At 40.0% G+C, this 16,874-nt stretch overlaps 1 protein-coding gene across 49 annotated transcripts in view; it reads right to left on the reverse strand.

Annotated features, from left to right (window-relative positions):
• The window catches only part of MADD (MAP kinase activating death domain), a 79,806-nt gene that overhangs the window by 46,461 nt on the left and 16,471 nt on the right, over positions 1-16,874 (reverse strand). For 25 of the 49 annotated variants that reach the window (XM_082223409.1, XM_082223408.1, XM_082223413.1 and 22 more), the window contains exons 2-12: positions 15,611-15,783; positions 14,196-14,810; positions 12,379-12,682; positions 11,924-12,055; positions 10,762-10,875; positions 9,851-9,931; positions 5,181-5,359; positions 3,393-3,628; positions 2,598-2,754; positions 1,870-1,973; positions 103-296 (exon numbers count right to left, since the gene is read on the reverse strand). In XM_082223409.1, coding sequence (XP_082079535.1) covers positions 103-296; positions 1,870-1,973; positions 2,598-2,754; positions 3,393-3,628; positions 5,181-5,359; positions 9,851-9,931; positions 10,762-10,875; positions 11,924-12,055; positions 12,379-12,682; positions 14,196-14,810; positions 15,611-15,672 — 2,178 coding nt within the window. In that variant the 5' untranslated portion in view covers positions 15,673-15,783. Of the gene's footprint in view, positions 1-102; positions 297-1,869; positions 1,974-2,597; positions 2,755-3,392; positions 3,629-5,180; positions 5,360-6,784; positions 6,842-9,850; positions 9,932-10,761; positions 10,876-11,923; positions 12,056-12,378; positions 12,683-14,195; positions 14,811-15,610; positions 15,784-16,874 lie in introns of all 49 variants that reach the window. The other 24 variants (XM_082223386.1, XM_082223385.1, XM_082223379.1 and 21 more) reach the window with 1 other exon arrangement.

Here is a 16,874-nt window from a genome sequence, read left to right on the forward strand (position 1 = left end):
GATGAAGACCAAAGTAGTAAAACTCCAATCATCTTCAGGGTCCTTCCTATCATTCCTGTATCTCTTGCCTCCCTTACTTATACAATAAGCCCCATTACACACATGATTCACTCCATGGATGACAGTGCTGGGGCTGCTGCTGGCTGTAGTGCTTGAACTTGACCGAGGCTGATTGTTGTCTTGGGAGTTTTCACTATCAGGGGCTTGTTCATCCATATCACCCGAGTACTCCTGGAAGTCATCAAATTCCACTTCACTTGCATCACCCAGAGCTGCATGGGTTAGAGGATCCACATCTGTAAATAGATATTATACACATAAGTTCATAGGGTCAACAAAGATCACAAAGGCCCAGTCTGCATGTAACACTAAGGCAAACCATGGCTTAGCATGTCCTCCTCCCTGATCCTGCTGCCGCCATGCTGCCTAGGCTAAGTGATGGTACGGCTTAACATTACATCTGAATCTCGGCTTATGGTTCGTCTCCTTCAGACAAACCATGAGCAGTAGACCAATACCAAACTTTAGTTACAGGTTGTGGTTTGTCTGGAGCAAGAAAAGCCATGGTCCCAGATAAGGCGTAACTCTATGCCAAACCATGACTTAGCCTACAAAGCAAGGTGGCAGTAGGACCAGTGGTGGGGAGCAGCTGGGAACTTTCATATTTGCGAATTTGCCATTTGAAAACTGGATCAAAATCTAACTCTAAACAGCAAAACATGCAAGCTATTCAAAATGTAGCTTTATAATTCTTTACTATAGGGGTAGCTAACAATTTTTTTTGCCTGTAGGCAGCATTCACCCTTGTCCAACTCTCTAGGGGCCATATGCCAATGGTGAAAGCGGCCAGATGTGGATGTGGCCACCTACACTCTCATACACAGGCCCTCCTTGCTTATCATATGATTGATCTGATGAGTGCGAAGGGAGCTATTTGCATCCACATTAAGGCAGTGGCCACAGGGCATCCCAGCACTATGTTCTACTTTTTTTGCCACCCTTGCAAAAAACTAGTGGGGTCTGAGTTGGGGGACAGGAAAAAATGCTCGGGGACCACATCATCATGTGCCTGGGTCATGAGTCAACCACTCCAGCTTTAAAATGTAAAAAATAAAGGGAAGTAGTGTCCACGTCCATTTACTTGATGAGAAAATATGAAATTTACAATGTAAGTACTGACCAGAAACCTCAATAAAACAAAAGCCAGATTTTCTCCAGTATGGCTTTTTAAAAATATTTCTATACTGCCCTTCACACTGCCTGTCACAAAGCTGTTTACAATATAAAAATACAAAAATGCATAACATAGTAAAAAACAATACCACCAGCACCCCACTGTTTAAAAGGCCATAGATTGTACAATTAGCCAAAAGCCTGGGAGAAGAGGAATGTTTTTGCCTGGTGCCTAAAGATATGCAATGAAGATGCCAGAGGAGCCTACGTGAAGAGATCATACCAAAAGCAGAGAGCCACCACTGAAAAAGCCCATTCTAGCTGCAGATGACATTCTAGTCACAACGCTGCTGGTCTATGACTGTAATAAACTGATTGAAATTCTAGTCACAACTGAAGATCCCTGACCAGGCAAGAATATGTATCTTTAACCAAAAAAGCAGCCAATCAGCTTTTACCTATACTGTACTGAATACTCTCTTCTACAGTCTTCAAGAGTGATATGATTATAGTAAACAGTAAAACTTTTGGCTGGGTGGCACAAGATGTGAAAAGTAAATATACCTGTTTACCTAAACACAACATATCTTCCCAAGTCATTCACAATTATCTTAGGTTCTTTCTCTCCCAAAGCAATTAAATCAGACCTAAGCATGCACGTGGAGCTAATTAAATTATTAACTCAAAGTTACTCACTTGGAGTGTCACCGTTGATGTCACACTTCATCATTTCACTAACAAAATCACCAAGGGATGAATATGAAGAGCTGGAGTCATCATAATCCACACTGTCACTGCCACTATTTTAAGGGGGAAAGGGTGAGAAAGAATTAGAAGCGGCAAAAAAGGAAAGAAAAATATAAAGCAATAGAGAATGAGAACAGACCAGCAATAGAAAGAGAAGCAACTAAATGGAATACTGCAAGGCTATGGTGGCATAGGTTTTGTTAAATGAACAGCTTCTCTTAAGTAGTAGGTCATCATATATACTGTATAACTCTGTGTTTGGAAATATAATTTTTAAAAAGAAAGGGGACAACTGATTTTTACTCTACCAGAAGCATTTTTAAAGGGTGCAGAAGATGGAAGGTTAATAAGGAGGTGTTACGAGTAGCATACTGCAGCAACAGAGACTGGCGCCTACATGTTATATTTTCAACACTAGCCAAAACCCTTTTTCTTCTGCCAGTCTTTTAAAAATGCTTTTCAGAACCTTTACATTTGGATTATATGATACCCTGAACCTCTGATTTGACTGTATTTTTTTTATCTTGCATTGTTAATGTTTTGTCAGATTATCTGTTAAACTGCTTTGGAAATGAGTGCTGGAAGCAGCATTGAAATTTTTCAGGGGGAAATGGAAAAAAACCAGAAAGACAAAGGCCACTTAGAACCAGCTACATAAAGTTGCTCTACCCACTAACCTATCATCAGTCGGTTCAGAATCTGTTTCTCTCTCTATTGGGGCACTCAGTGCTTCAGCTAGTTGAGAATTGCTGTCATAGACACGGTAATGAATTGGCTGCAACTGATGAGCATACCACTTTGGCTTATCACCAATCAGAGCAGGGTCAAACATGTCTGTAGAAATAGTAAGAAAAATGAAGTTATTTCCATGATGTCATCCCCCAAAGTCTCAATCAAGTGGGGCTGCAGCTGCCCTACAGAAATTATATTGTAAATGGTAGGCAAAACATCAGTCCATAGAAAGATATTTGCTTAATGGGGTTTGAAATTAAACTGAATGTAGAACTGTCCCTCCATAGAACAGATACATGCATAATTTTATTTGTATGCCAACTTTCCACAGTTCAAACCATGCTCAAGGTGGCTTACAGCATGAAAAAATACATAACTACAACACAACAAAAGCAGTCATGAGCAATAAATAAAACAATAAAAAATACACAACCAAATATAAACCACAACAATTCTACACATCTGAATTAAGATACAAAAAACAGCAACAGTCCCCAACCCAAACACACCAGCCCAAGAATCAGTTCAGCAGCCTCAGCTTTTTGTAGCTGGAGTCAGTTAGGGCCCTACCCTTCTAGGTCAGGTGAAAAAAGGCCTGCAAGGCAAGGGGTAAGTCTTCCAGGTCTCACAGCCAAGATGGTCAGATAGGATGCAGGAGACACTATTTCCTGACACTACTTTTGTATTAGAAGATTCAGCATTAATCAAGAGGTAGCAGTAAACACAAGGCCAAAACTTACTGTTGTGGATTCTTTGGAAAGCATAATTAGTTGGGTTGAGTGACCATTCCCCAAAGTATTCCACTGCCTGTGTCTTCGACAATTTATCTGCAAAAGGTGTCTGTTTTGGTCTTGAGGCTAAGAACGAATTGGCCTGAAATGCAACCACAGGCCGGGGGAAGAGGCGAAGTGTGCGGGTATGCATCTGGAATCCTTGTAAAACATTTGGTGAATTGAAGAATCTCACCATGGCAACCCTAAAAAAATCCAAAAGGTTGGTAATATATTCATATATTCATATATATATTCATTCATATATTCATGACAAGTCTGAAGGACACAGTACATTCACATATCATGAAAATTCTACATTTGCCTCTAGTAAGGGAAGGACAGCGGAATAAGTTCACCCATTCATAGCTAATATCAACTGCGGCCTCAAGACAAAATATGCCCTATGGAAATAAAAGAAACACCAGTGCCCCTATTGCGCTGTGACCAAAGAAAAATATATTTGGCTTCTATTCTCACTTTCTTTCCAGCAAGCCTAGGATACAAAGATGATATTGAGTTCCATTATCAACTCTGAAGGCAAATAATCTCTTTTACAGTAGTTGGGCCAAACAGCCTAAGCCAATAGAAGGCACTCCACACCACCGAAGTCTCAAGTGGCAGAAGTAATGGAACCAGGAGAAGTCCCAAACTATGATCCCACTCTTTCAGAGGTAGTGCGACCCCTTCTAGAGAAGGCTGGACATTGAAGCTGGATAGAAGAACCATCCACTAACCGTATCTCAGTCTTGTTGGATTATGTTTCAACTTCACACAGTTGAAATCTGGCTGGTTGAAATCCCGCAAATTGATTGCTCACAAGGCAGAGAGCTTCGAAGTTCCTTTTGCTTTGGGTTTTCCCAACATGAAAAGAACTTTTAAGCTCTCAGACCTGCTAACTGTGCTCTGGAACACTCTTGAGAGATCTTGTGGAAACTTGGATAGTCCCGCAATATGTCACGGGAGCATCCCAGAGCCCAGTAAGCAAGTCTGAGAGCTTAAAAGCTCTCTGCCTTCCTTGAAAAGAAAGACAACCACACAGGTGTGATTCCAAGGGTATATGCATTTTTCCATGTACATGTCATTTCTGGAACGTAACCCCCCACAAAAGATTCAATCATACAATACTACAATCTAACAGTGACTCGGTACATTCACTGTCTTGCCTGCAGAAGAAGAAAAGGAGAAATGAAGCTGCTTGTCATCAGCATAAAGAGGACAATGAGCTATAAAACTCTGTATGAACCTACTCAATGGTTACCTCTACATTTTTTTTTCTATTTTAAATTTTTAATTAGAAAACATAGTCAGATTTAACAGAATATATATCTCAAAACAAAAGACTAGGAATGGCCAACAGGATGCTCTCCAAATGGCGTAAACCACAACTTTCATAATCCATGACCCACTGATCGTGCTGGGCTTGGGCCAATGTTAGTCGTTGTCCAAAATATATCTGGAGGGCATCACACTGGCTGACCGCTGTAATGGACTGTGTGGAATCCGTATATACACAAGAGAATCTCATCCTCTAGTCTTATGCAGCCTAAGCAGTAGAAAATATTGTTAAAAACTGATGGTAGCTCACATAGAGTGTGTTCTAGTTTATAACAATAAATGTTCATGAAAAAGTCAATGAAAAAGCATTTGCTTTTTTACTGGAAAGCCACAGCATTTCAGCTAACATTTTCTGCAGGACAGAGCAGAGACCTTCCACTGTATTTGGAAATTTAACAAAAATACATTGCTCAGACTCACCGAGTGGCCACATCCACAGAGTCTACATCATTGCCATAGATCAGGGGGTTGAACTCTGTAGAAGGTGTGGACTGCATGTCATTCTGAGATTTCCCCGTAAGCAGTGGGATCTCCTGGCTTTCATGAAACTTCTCTAGGTTAAGAATAGGCTGGGTATTCAAGCTCATGCTAGCCAAAGCCTGAAGGGCAATAGGTCACAAGGGTAATAAATAAGAACGGCATTGTCAAAACTGCTTAAACTCATGGACAAACACAACCCAAGTGCAATGTTCTAGTTCCCCAGAATCAAAATACACCTCTTTCAGCAGATCAGTAAACTTTTAAGCACTCTTTGACTAACCTTTGGCTGCTCCAAGCAGAGAAAAAGAGAGGACATTACAACCATTTTACATAACAAATTTAGAATGCTGAATGGTAAATCTAATGACTTATTGGTTGACTAATTTAGTCACTTTATCTTGCCCAAAGCAACCCAAAGCAACTTAAAATCCCCCAGGCTAACTAGTATTAGGAGGAGGGCAGGTGAGTAAAACAAGATTTATAAATATATCCCCCCCCCAAATATACTGGAAACTAACACGAGGAAGGTGAAATCCACCCTTTCAGTAGCTCAACTGTATAAAACCAGAGGATGGGTGTGTTAAAAATTAATAAACTGAGGCACTCCACAGAGTACCCCAAACACCAGAGATAAGGCAGATAGTGGCACAAAAAAAGGACTTTTTCCACCTGTAGTATTCCAGTTGTAAAACACCTTTCCTGAAAGAAGGCACCTGGAGTTCACTTTGTTATCCTGTAGGCACAGGGTTATGCCCCAAGGTATATTTCACATTTGTTAAGTACTGGTTGTTTTACAAATATCCACTGCTGTTTTTTAATGATTAATGCCTTCGTGCATATTTTATTCCTTTTTTTATTTTTAATTGCATTGTAAACCACCCTGTGATAATTTTATTTATTTAAGATATTTGTATGCCACCCTTCATAACAATCCACTCAGTATTATTCTCTGCACTGAGATCCCAACTCCATCAATTTAAAAACTATCTTTTCAATCCAAATAAAGGTGTAGGGTCACTGTCCCCTTTCTCATAACTGCTAGTCAGGGAAGCTCAGATTTCTAGGACAGCGCACTGTTTTAAACCCTACAGTCTTCTGCAGCTCACATGGCAAAGCTAGTATTTTCACAGAACTAACATCTCATGGTCTGACAACATCACCCAGAACATGAAGCATATAAGAGTTAAAGTTTTCACTTCCGCACGTAGTACACAATCTCATCAATCTAATTTTGCCTCGTCCTCCACTTCTTAACAGTTGTGGCCATCCTACAAACCTTGTGCCTTTCCCCTCGGCCCGAAAAGTGAGATGAGTGCCACATCCCATAGTTGCCTTTGACTGGACTTAACTATCCAGGGGTCCTTTACCTTACCTCTTTTTTTTAACCTAATCATCCCCGTTTTTCTCAATGTCTGCCTCTCTCTCTCAACCTCCTTGTCCTTCCGTAAAGTTCATTTCCCCACCCCCCCAAAGCAAATAAATCAAAACAGGTTAAAAAATAATCCAATGGAAACTTGAGGCAGAAAAGAGTAAAATAAAGACACCTTTTTGTCAGGCGTGAGCAGCTGTTTCTGAGTGATTGCAGTCATGCTAACCAGACACTGGAGGCAAGATGGAAGATCACATGACAACACCAGCGGACAATCAGAGGCAAGACGAACACATGATCACAGAGAGACAGATGGAGAAAAAACTATTACTACTAATACCACAGATGAGAAAGGAAATAAAAAGGGATCATAAACAGTCACAGTTCCTTAGCAAGGCCAGACTGCTTTCACCCCACACATCTGCTTGCATACACTTTTTTTAAACGGACTACTAGCCAGCTGTTTTCAATATAAATATTTATAATGACACTGATCTGAAAGGGCAATAATAAGCCCGTATATATTTGTTAAGTATTTATGCATGCATAATACTGTTGCGCCAATATTTCCCACTACCATAACTATGTTTTGTCACAAGGCAGCCACCTTCACAATGTCACCCACATTTCCTTTGTTTTACCCTGTGGATAGTAAGGTTTTGTGTCTTGCATCATAGAATGAAAGGAATGGTTATTATTCTTTTGTTAATTCACTTCACACTGCTCAAATGTGTGGGAGTTTTGCTGAATAGCCCCTAAACTGTGGAGAGAGAAAAGCAAACAGATTCTGAACGAGCGGCTGGGGATTCTACTGTAAGGGTCAATGGCTGTTCACTGCAACAGGTTACACAGGAAATCACAAACGGTTAAATGTGTAGTTCTGCTCTTCTATGAGAGCCAGAAACAGCAGCTTTTGTACTGCTAGTCTTAACACTTTACCTTTAAATACTGCATGCAGCATGCAAGGAGGTGTGGGGGAAAGAACAGAAATAAAATCATAAAACCTATTTTGACAGACTCATTCAATCTGACTAAAACCAATAAATAGCTTCACAGGATTAGAGAAAGAGAAGAAATATGGGCCTCATAGGCAGCAATATGAAAATGGAGAAAATGATCATTAAGGAAGGGGAAGGCAAGACAACTGAAAGCCCAGAGATTCTAAAGGGTGTATCATGCGGGAAAGCAGATTTGTTTGTAGATATTAAGTACTGGTTTAGATGACCATTTTAAATGTAATGATGAATCATTTTATGTAGTGCACAATATGCCATGAAGCTCTGATGTGTATGATTATCTTACAATACCACAGGTTTTAAATGGGGGTTGATTAAGGATGAGATAAACCACAGCCTACCACAGCTTCAAATACACGAAAATGAGTTAACAATACACAGTAATAACACCTGCTGATTTCAATGTTTCATGACCACACCAAAATGCTCATATGAAAACACACTGGTGGTTTTTTGTCCGGGGGGGGGGTGTCTCCCAATCCCTCAGAGCCAACTGGGGGAAGCCCTGTTGTGCAAGCAGAGGTCCTTGCACAGGGCTTCTGCTGACAGAAGCGATTAGTTGACTCTCACCCAGGATCCCAAAACATAACAAAGTGACCTGGTTTGGATGTAACACTAAATCATAGTTCGGTGTTAGACTCACATGTTCCCCCTTTTCCTTCTGTCAGGGCTTCAAGGAGTTCAGAAGCTTTCCCTTCCATGTTAGATTAACTGGGGCTTACTGTGCCATTCAAACCTGGAGAATGTGTGGCTCATGTTAACTATGATCAGCTGAAACAAGCCAAATTCATACCGGTTTAGGAAGCTGGCTTGTTTCAATTAATTGTAGTTACAATGAACCATAGTTTAGGGATTGGACAACCCACTCAACTCTGGTGGATCTACAACAGAAGCAGAACCTTCAGTTTTCCGCCTAAAAGTCACACCAGAGGAGAGGCCACAAGCCTGAGGCTTGCTTTCATAATTCTAAACTACATACTTGCCTAGGAGTAAATCCTACTATTAAATATAGCAGGACTTACTTCTGCATAAACATGTGTAGCATAGGATTGTAAAGAATCTGAACAGGTAGAAAGGCAAATCTAACAGAATTTTGGAACAAATTCAAAAATGTTACTAGATCAGAACTTTTTTTTTTTTTAACAAGCTTGACTGTTCACAGTGTGGCACAACGGCATCCTGAAAGATGGGACTCAACAGTATTTCAGCTTAATATACAGTTGTTCCTTGTGCCAAGTGTTAAGGCCAGTGCTTTTTTCAGGGGGTATGCAGGGGTACGGATACCCCTAAACATTTTGTGAATCTAAGTTTGGCCTCATTGAGGGGCAGAATTTCAATATAAGTAGGAAAATGAGAGCACCCCTAAACATTTTTTTAGAAAAAAGCACTGGTTAAGGCTTTTAGCTATTTACAAATCTGATCCAAAGCCTTTCTTACTTTTTTATCTCTAGAGGCTCCTAGGCATTTTTATGTGAGCTTCTCTAAAGTAGAAACAGAAACAGAGGACAGAAAAGTAAGAAAGGCTTTGGATCAAATTGTAAATAGCATGCCACGAGAAGATTATTGTTCAAGGAAAACAGCTGAAAAATGTAAATGGAAGGTCCTGCAGTTTCACAAGCCATGTCAAATTAAAAAATAAGTGAATCTTAAATTAATATAGAAAGGCAATTTTTTGTTATTAGGGGAAATTTACAATGTGCTTTGAAAACAAGACTACAACTTCTACTTTGTGCCACTTAAAAGAGAATGAACTGGGGGGGGGATCAAAGTGTCTCCTCAAGGGAAAGGATACTTATTGGACCTTTGTTCAATAGTATAATTGGACAGAATCTGCATCTAAACACACACCGGCTTTCCCTAGTCATCCTCTAACCAAGACTGAATGTGTTCCAAAGGAGCCATTGCAAAGATATTTTTTTATTCATGGCACAGAGCTACAGAAGTCCCATTGGACAGCAGAATTTCCTGCATTGAATGAAGTATCACTAATGTACCCACTATCAGCTACCTGATATAACTCTCTTTAACCACATTTCTCATAATTTAGAAATGTTTCTTCATAGAAGTTGAAATAGTCATATTTATATTAGAGAGTCCACTTTGAGTCTGAACTTTAGTAATAAGTTGCCCCATTATGATGCTGCAAACTGTGACAGCATCCTTAGTTATCTAATATACTAGTAGTGGAAATTCTCCCAGCCACATTCACTAGAATCCTTACATACCTGCTTTAAGTGCTTTTTCAATTCTAAAGATTCTGGTTCCGGCAAAACAGGTAATGACTCAGCATTTGTAGGAACAATCACCTGGAATAAAAAATTTATGGAGAAAATTGCATTTACAAAAACTCTTGGAGTGGACAATCTTTTATGACTTCTTGGAAACAAGACAGAAATAGGGGCAGGAACCTTGAAGTGGATCTAATTTTTCCTATTGCTTATGCATTATTGGCTGTGCTCTGAGATGAATTCAGAACTGTCAAGCAGATGATTTGGTTTTCTAATCTGTCAACAAATTAAAATGTGACCTAATTATGTCACTTTGCTCCTTGGTAACAGTTGTTTTAGAAAACTTTTCTTTGCCCTTTCAATGGAATATTTTTTTAAGTGTCAAAAACAATCACCATTTAATTATAATTTTAAATTGTTCTTTTAAATATTGTTTTAACATAAAAGCCCTATAAATATATTAAACCAATAAACATATTTCAATTTGTCTTGCACATCAAGAAACATTTAACAAAGGCTCTATGGGTGTGGCTATCCGAAATGTGTATTTGCTAAATTATAAATGTGTTTTTAAGCTGTCTTTTAGGGTCTTGCATGCCCAATGCGGCCTACATAACACAATATAAAATATATTAAAAATCAGTAATCAAACAGTTACAAAGGACAGTGACTTAAAAGCCTAACCAGAACCATTTCAGTAGGTTATTACAAAACAACTTCAAGCAAATCTGCAATTTAAAAAACGAGCAGCTGTTAAAACCCTTTAATACATAAACAAACAAGGCAACATCTCTTTTGTGTTAATTAAGAGAAGGAGGTGGGATTAGGAAATAAAATCAAAACACCCACACAGTCCCCATCAAGATGAATTATATATAAATGCTGTTTTATGAATAGGAGTTACCTACCTTATTAGTATCCAGATCAACTAGCCATACATCATCTGGCATTTTAAAGTCTAGTTTGTAAAGAAAGAAGCTGGCTGGGACTCCAATGAGATAGGGTGTTGGGGCCAGAAGCAGCTGTAGCAGGCAGAAAATATTAATAAGGAAAAAATCTGAATCCTTACAGCTTTTCTGCTAACAATCCACCCGCAATCACTAAAAGCAAACTACTGGAGAGATGACGACACTTAAAAGCATAAGCAAATGTTGCTACAAGAATTCATTAAACTTTAGGCTCAGTAAATTACTGTGAAAACAATAGATGCTATAGCATTACTGAGGTAAAACAGGTGCACATCTGAATAGTAATCTGGATAGGAGACCACTGTGAACGTAAGAGCAATATATTCACATAAATAAGTATTTTTAAAAAGAATTTATCAAACACTGAGGACAGCAGAAGCTGAGAAAACATCTAAATTTGGGAAGGCCTCCTTGCACAGGTAGAAAATGAGCTTTTCATCAAAGGACCAGATTATAAATGGAAGAAAACTGGTGCTTGAAAAGGCAGCCTGTGGTAAAAATGGCAATCAAAATGATATTGTGTTTGGAACAGCACAAAAAAACTGCAGAGGAAATAAGTTTTGTGGAGACCAGCAAAAGAAAACATTTGACAAAATAGGCCTTGCTAAGAAATATGTCCTTTGCAAACATTCTACGTTCTTGTAAAAGGTAAAAGAATAAGCCTAAAGCTTTAACAGCAGCAAGTAATGTTGCTGGAAATTGTTTTCCCTGTTTTACAATTATTGGCTCTTACAGGAACTACACTTCTAGAATCACAGGTTTCCTGCAGGAGTAACATGACCCTTCAATCTTCTAAAGTAACTGTGGACCAAATTGCCTATATGGCATCAACAGCTTTGGAAAAAAATATACCATATAACCACAGATATAATATGGAACATCTCAAAGTAAAGTTTACTCTTTTCTACACTGTCTGCCATTTCTATTCCTATCATTAAGCTTCACTGTAATTTGTAGGAACATCTCAGTAGTTGCCAGGCACATTAAAAAATATGCATTTTAATTTAGACAGGACAAAACCCAGGAAGAATTCGACTATTCTCCTGATAAAAGATTTCAGCAGTGTCACAGCGGTACATCCTTCACTGAAACGATGGCATACCTGCTCTGCAGAAGCCATACAGGTAGGAAGGAGAGGAATCACTGGGAACATGTACTCCAGTGGGTAGATCATAGCCACAAATGCCATGACAGACATAGAGAGCGCATTATAGTCCCGGGACTGCAACACCACCTGCAACCAAGGAAACTCTTGTCAATACATCCACACAATTATTTTCTCATGATAATAAGCTCTTACTTAGGCTTCTTCCCATGGGCCTTCATGTGATAAGTATTCTAATACTGCAAAAAGTTTTCCCTAATCAAATACTATTTCATGCAGAAGCCTCAGAATCTTTATTGCTTCTGTTAATAGGAAATTGAACATTGTGATAAAAACATACATTCGTCCTTTAACATGGTCTGTGTTAAGTTTCTGTTGAAATGTTGAGGAACAGACAATGCAGCCTCTCCGTCTGAAATGTCTACAAGTATATTGATACATGTCCCTCTCACCTTATGTTCCAGAAGAATGCAGGATAGCACCTGCAAACATGCATCCACACCTAAGAGCTCCAAGGGCAGGTGCAGGGGGAAATCCACCAGAGAGAAGCGGGATGGGTCAGGAAGGGCAAACGTCAAGGCTGGCTGCAATTCATGGGGTAAGACTTCCACATCCACGCGCTTCTGGCCAGCAACAGGCACAGGTGAGCGAAGCAGCCGGTAAATCCACGCCTCAATTTCACGCAAATCATGTAGCAATGCACTGGATTTCTCCTCCACTAGAAGTGAACCTGTGAAAATCCGCCATATTGTGTCCCTGTGTAAAAGCAACAAGATTAACCCCAAACACATATACTTGGTAGTTCTACTGAGAAACCTGCCAAAATACTCAGGCTATGTGAATTCTTCCGTAAGAAGTCAGACTAGGGGGTATACGCATGTCCTATTATTTTATTTTGTTAACAAAATGCATATACCATTTGACTGTAGTATAACCTTTGAGCTATTGTACAACGCAGACCTAGGTGAAGAGAAGTATGGCAAAGCTTTAATTGCATCTTGTTGGAAGTATAAAATTCCTTGCAATGTATGGATTTATCTTTGCACTTATGTCACTACTAGAGACTCTAGCCCTGCTCAGTTTGCTCGACAATCCCATCTACCCATGCTTGCCAAAGTCGCCCACTCTCTCCCTTACAGAGCTTTGGGCTGCCACACCCTGCAGTGGATGTCTCTCCACAGATTTCCGGACCTGCCAACCCACTGCTTCTTGTCACACTATAAAACCACCTGTTGCCCACCAAGTAAACTGCAGAATGATGACATTCTTACATTTATATTGTATTGTATTGTATTGTATTGTATTGTATTGTATTGTATTGTATTGTATTGTATTGTAAGATAAGAAAGCAATCAAACTCCAAATAAATCAGATGCTTCTTTGACTCCGAAAAGGTACCCCAGGAATTGTTATTCTGTTGTGCAAAACAGAAGAGTCAGGTTGATAGTCCCCAAAGATATTTAAAGCGTTTTATATAGCATATAATTCCTCCACTGTATCACACATATAGTCAATCTATAATGTATATTTTTAGAAGGCTCTAGCAGTTTTAACAGCATAAAACGAGGGGTGTAGAGTTACCGAGAACAGAAATTGTTTTTTTAAAAAGGAATCACAAATTCGCTTTCCTGTGTAGTTTCATATTAGAATGCTACAACTACATGTACCTAGTTCTCTTTTTATGATGTATTTGTACACAGAACATGAGACAAAGCAACAATGCTCCCGGCAGAGCCTACCAAACTAACTAAAGCTGATCCAACCATGCAGATATAAGAGCCGGGGAAGTAGTCACTTTCAAAACCACAAAGTAACTAGAACATAGGGAACAACTACAAAACTGAGCTGATTACAGACATTATTGGTTCAACTTAAGGCACAAATGCAAACTGGGAACTTGGCCCACTAAGAGGTATATGACATCCTAGGCTGGCTAAAATATGTAAGCACATAGTACATATCTTCTGCAACGGGTGTCAAGTTCTGGCACACTATCAGAAGTAAGGAAAGCAGTACCACTAGGTAGGGTGTGTGTGTAAAAGGACAGTATGGTATGATACATTTATGCCTGCAGTGACTATTCCTTTGCACTAACTCTGTGGCCTGTGTACAGCCTGCAAGTCCTCTCATGTGCCTTATGAAAAAACAGTGATTCTGTGTCTACTCCCTTTTTCTTGGAAAATAAGCACGCTTCATCAAACCACAGCAGAAAATGAACTGCATCATCTAGATATGGTATTAAGAGGGACGTTTGCATCCCTTCATGTACCTCTGCACGCCTCGAGGGATCCCAAGCTTCTTGCCCAAGAGTCTCTCGCTGCAGCAGTCCACCAATTTCTTCAGGGTATACAGACATTCACGAAAAGTAGAGAAAAAGGGATAGTGACTAATGATGCAAAGTGAGGTCAGGGTGCTGTTACGAGAACGGTGGGTGCCTTTTGCAGAACGTTTACTACGAGGTGATCGAGTAACATCTGGCGCAGACTCTGTGCTCGGTGGTTGCAGAGAACCACCGCTCTCTGAACTCTCATTACCCCTCTCTTCTTGGGTAGTGGGTGTATCCCCAGACTTGGGTGCTTTCTGCCCATCTTGGGAACGATGTCTGCCACCGCCTTCTCCCTTCTCCTTGGGCACACGCTTTTGGAAAGAACGGTAGAAGTTGACGCATATCCCATAGCGAGTGAGACCAGAATCTTTATCAGTGAGTGTAAAGACAAAAGAATTATCATCTCGCAGGCTCATCCGTTTCTGTCGCACACTTAAACATCCCTCTGGCTGGCAGAAGAACACTACATCAGGAGGAAGTGGAAAATCAGTGTGATCTTCTAATGGGTAGCAGCGCAGTAGTTCAGGTGTCTGTGCCACACTATCACTGCTTGGTTGCCTACAAGCAAAGCAAATGCAAAATTACTTGATACTGAAACGCCACACTGGTTACACATTTGAACAGTGGAAATACGAGAGGGCCTATTTCTGTAAGTGGGAGCTGCAAGCACCACGACTCTGGGTTGCAATGTAATTAGGGCAATGAATAGTAAGATCTGCATCAAGAACAAATGAAAGCAAATTTGTGCTTGGCGAGGCTCTGACAGGGTGGCCAAGGTACTCAACCCAATCAAAAAGCAATGTGTGAAGGTAGGGCAGTAGCTGCGTGCACAGCTTGCTGGGTGGGAAAACTGACACCAAGAAGAAAGGACGTTGAGACTAGTGACAAAAGGAGGCCCCTGCCTTCACAAAGAGAGAAGTGGCAATTGTCAGAGGAGCTTGATAACATCTTCTAAAGTGGCAGGTATTGTCTGTGTGGTCTGTACACACAGGTGGACATGTTTTCAAACATAGCACAACAGTGTTCTGTTTCCCTCTCCTCAATTAGCATTTCTATCTCTCTCTCTCTCTCTACACACACACACGCAACCACAAACATACACCTGGCACTTGTGGCCATCCACTACCAAGTGCTGCATGAATGCACCACTGCCTCAGATGCCTCCAATGGATGTTCACTGGTAAAGCTGCAGGATGCCCTCCCCCATAGCTACTCCACCTCACTAGGCATCACTGGCCAAAACACAACTCCATGTATGAGGTGGCTAACCTGTGGGCTGCGTCTGGCCACCTAAGGTTTTTTTGTTTATGAATATATATGTGACAAGGGTGTAAATTCCATCTAGGTTGCTACTGTACCTGGCCCCAATAATCACAAGGTAATCAAGTAAACGAGGACAGCTCCTCTTCTTCTGCACCATTGTCTTTCCTCCTTCACTATGTCATCTCAGTAAATTCTTCCCTCATTGGACCAGCTGGTTTCTGATAGCTGCCTCAGAAAACAGAATGCTCATGGAAATTGCGACATCAACCTACAACAAAAGATATTCAATTCAAGGTCAGACTCACATTCATCAATAACAATGCTCTGATCAGCACTTTCAGTATAAGCAGCATATTTGTCACAGGACAGGCTGTTCAAGCAAAATATCCACACTTCCATGTCTTAGTATGAAATATACTTGTGCCGATAATTTTTTATTAATATTACATATATATGCATATAAACATATACAAAATCCATTACATAACTTGCCCATTTTATATCCACTCCACAAATCATAGGTATAATACAAAGTTTTTACAAATCATACGTATAATATAAAGTTATTTTAGGCTCAGCCGAGCCTTGAACTTCCTTCCACTCCTTTGGTAAGTATCAAATAAGTTTTACAGTCACGTATTTTATCTCTTTTACCTAATAATCACTTAGTATGAAATATACTTGTGAAGGGTAAACAACAGGGAAGACTTGTTCACATAAGACAGCCTCCGTGAAATCACTTCAAAAGATTTGGGGTCACTTGCTAGAACCACAGCTGGGCAAGGCTTGCACAGGAAATGGGGTTTTGTGAACTAACACCAATACATGAATGATGTAGATACAGCTGTCCCAATTTCCATTGCATTGTGACTGGCACCATGTGCTACTAACATAATAGCAGTTGCCTTCACACAACTTAGAATTAACTTGCAGAGTCCACTATCTCTGGATGGGACTCTGATTGGTAGTTTAAATGGATCTGGGTTTGGCGGGAGAGTTTATCATAAATTAATGAGGATGGTTATATCTGAAACTCTGCTTTTCTCTTACACAAATTAGATCCAATTATTCACTATGTTCAAATTAGGACCTTAAAAACAGGAATTGGTCTAAAGCACAAATTACTTTAACTATACTTCTGCCCTTGAGTACAGGGTTTCCCTCAAATTGCCACTGTGAGGGGACTTAACCTGGGTTGGGATCTTAGTAGGGGGGGGGGCTTTAAGACTTTGCCTCCTGCTATTATCCTGGTCCATATTAGGCCCCATGAGACCATTTTTTGCGATGCAAATTTCAAGTGTGGGCTATCCCAGCTATCTGCCTACATTGCTAGGATAACAACCTTGATGACAGTTTTTT

This window comes from Podarcis vaucheri (genome assembly GCF_965113315.1).
Source record: "Podarcis vaucheri genome assembly, chromosome: 1".
Classification (NCBI taxonomy): domain Eukaryota; kingdom Metazoa; phylum Chordata; class Lepidosauria; order Squamata; family Lacertidae; genus Podarcis; species Podarcis vaucheri.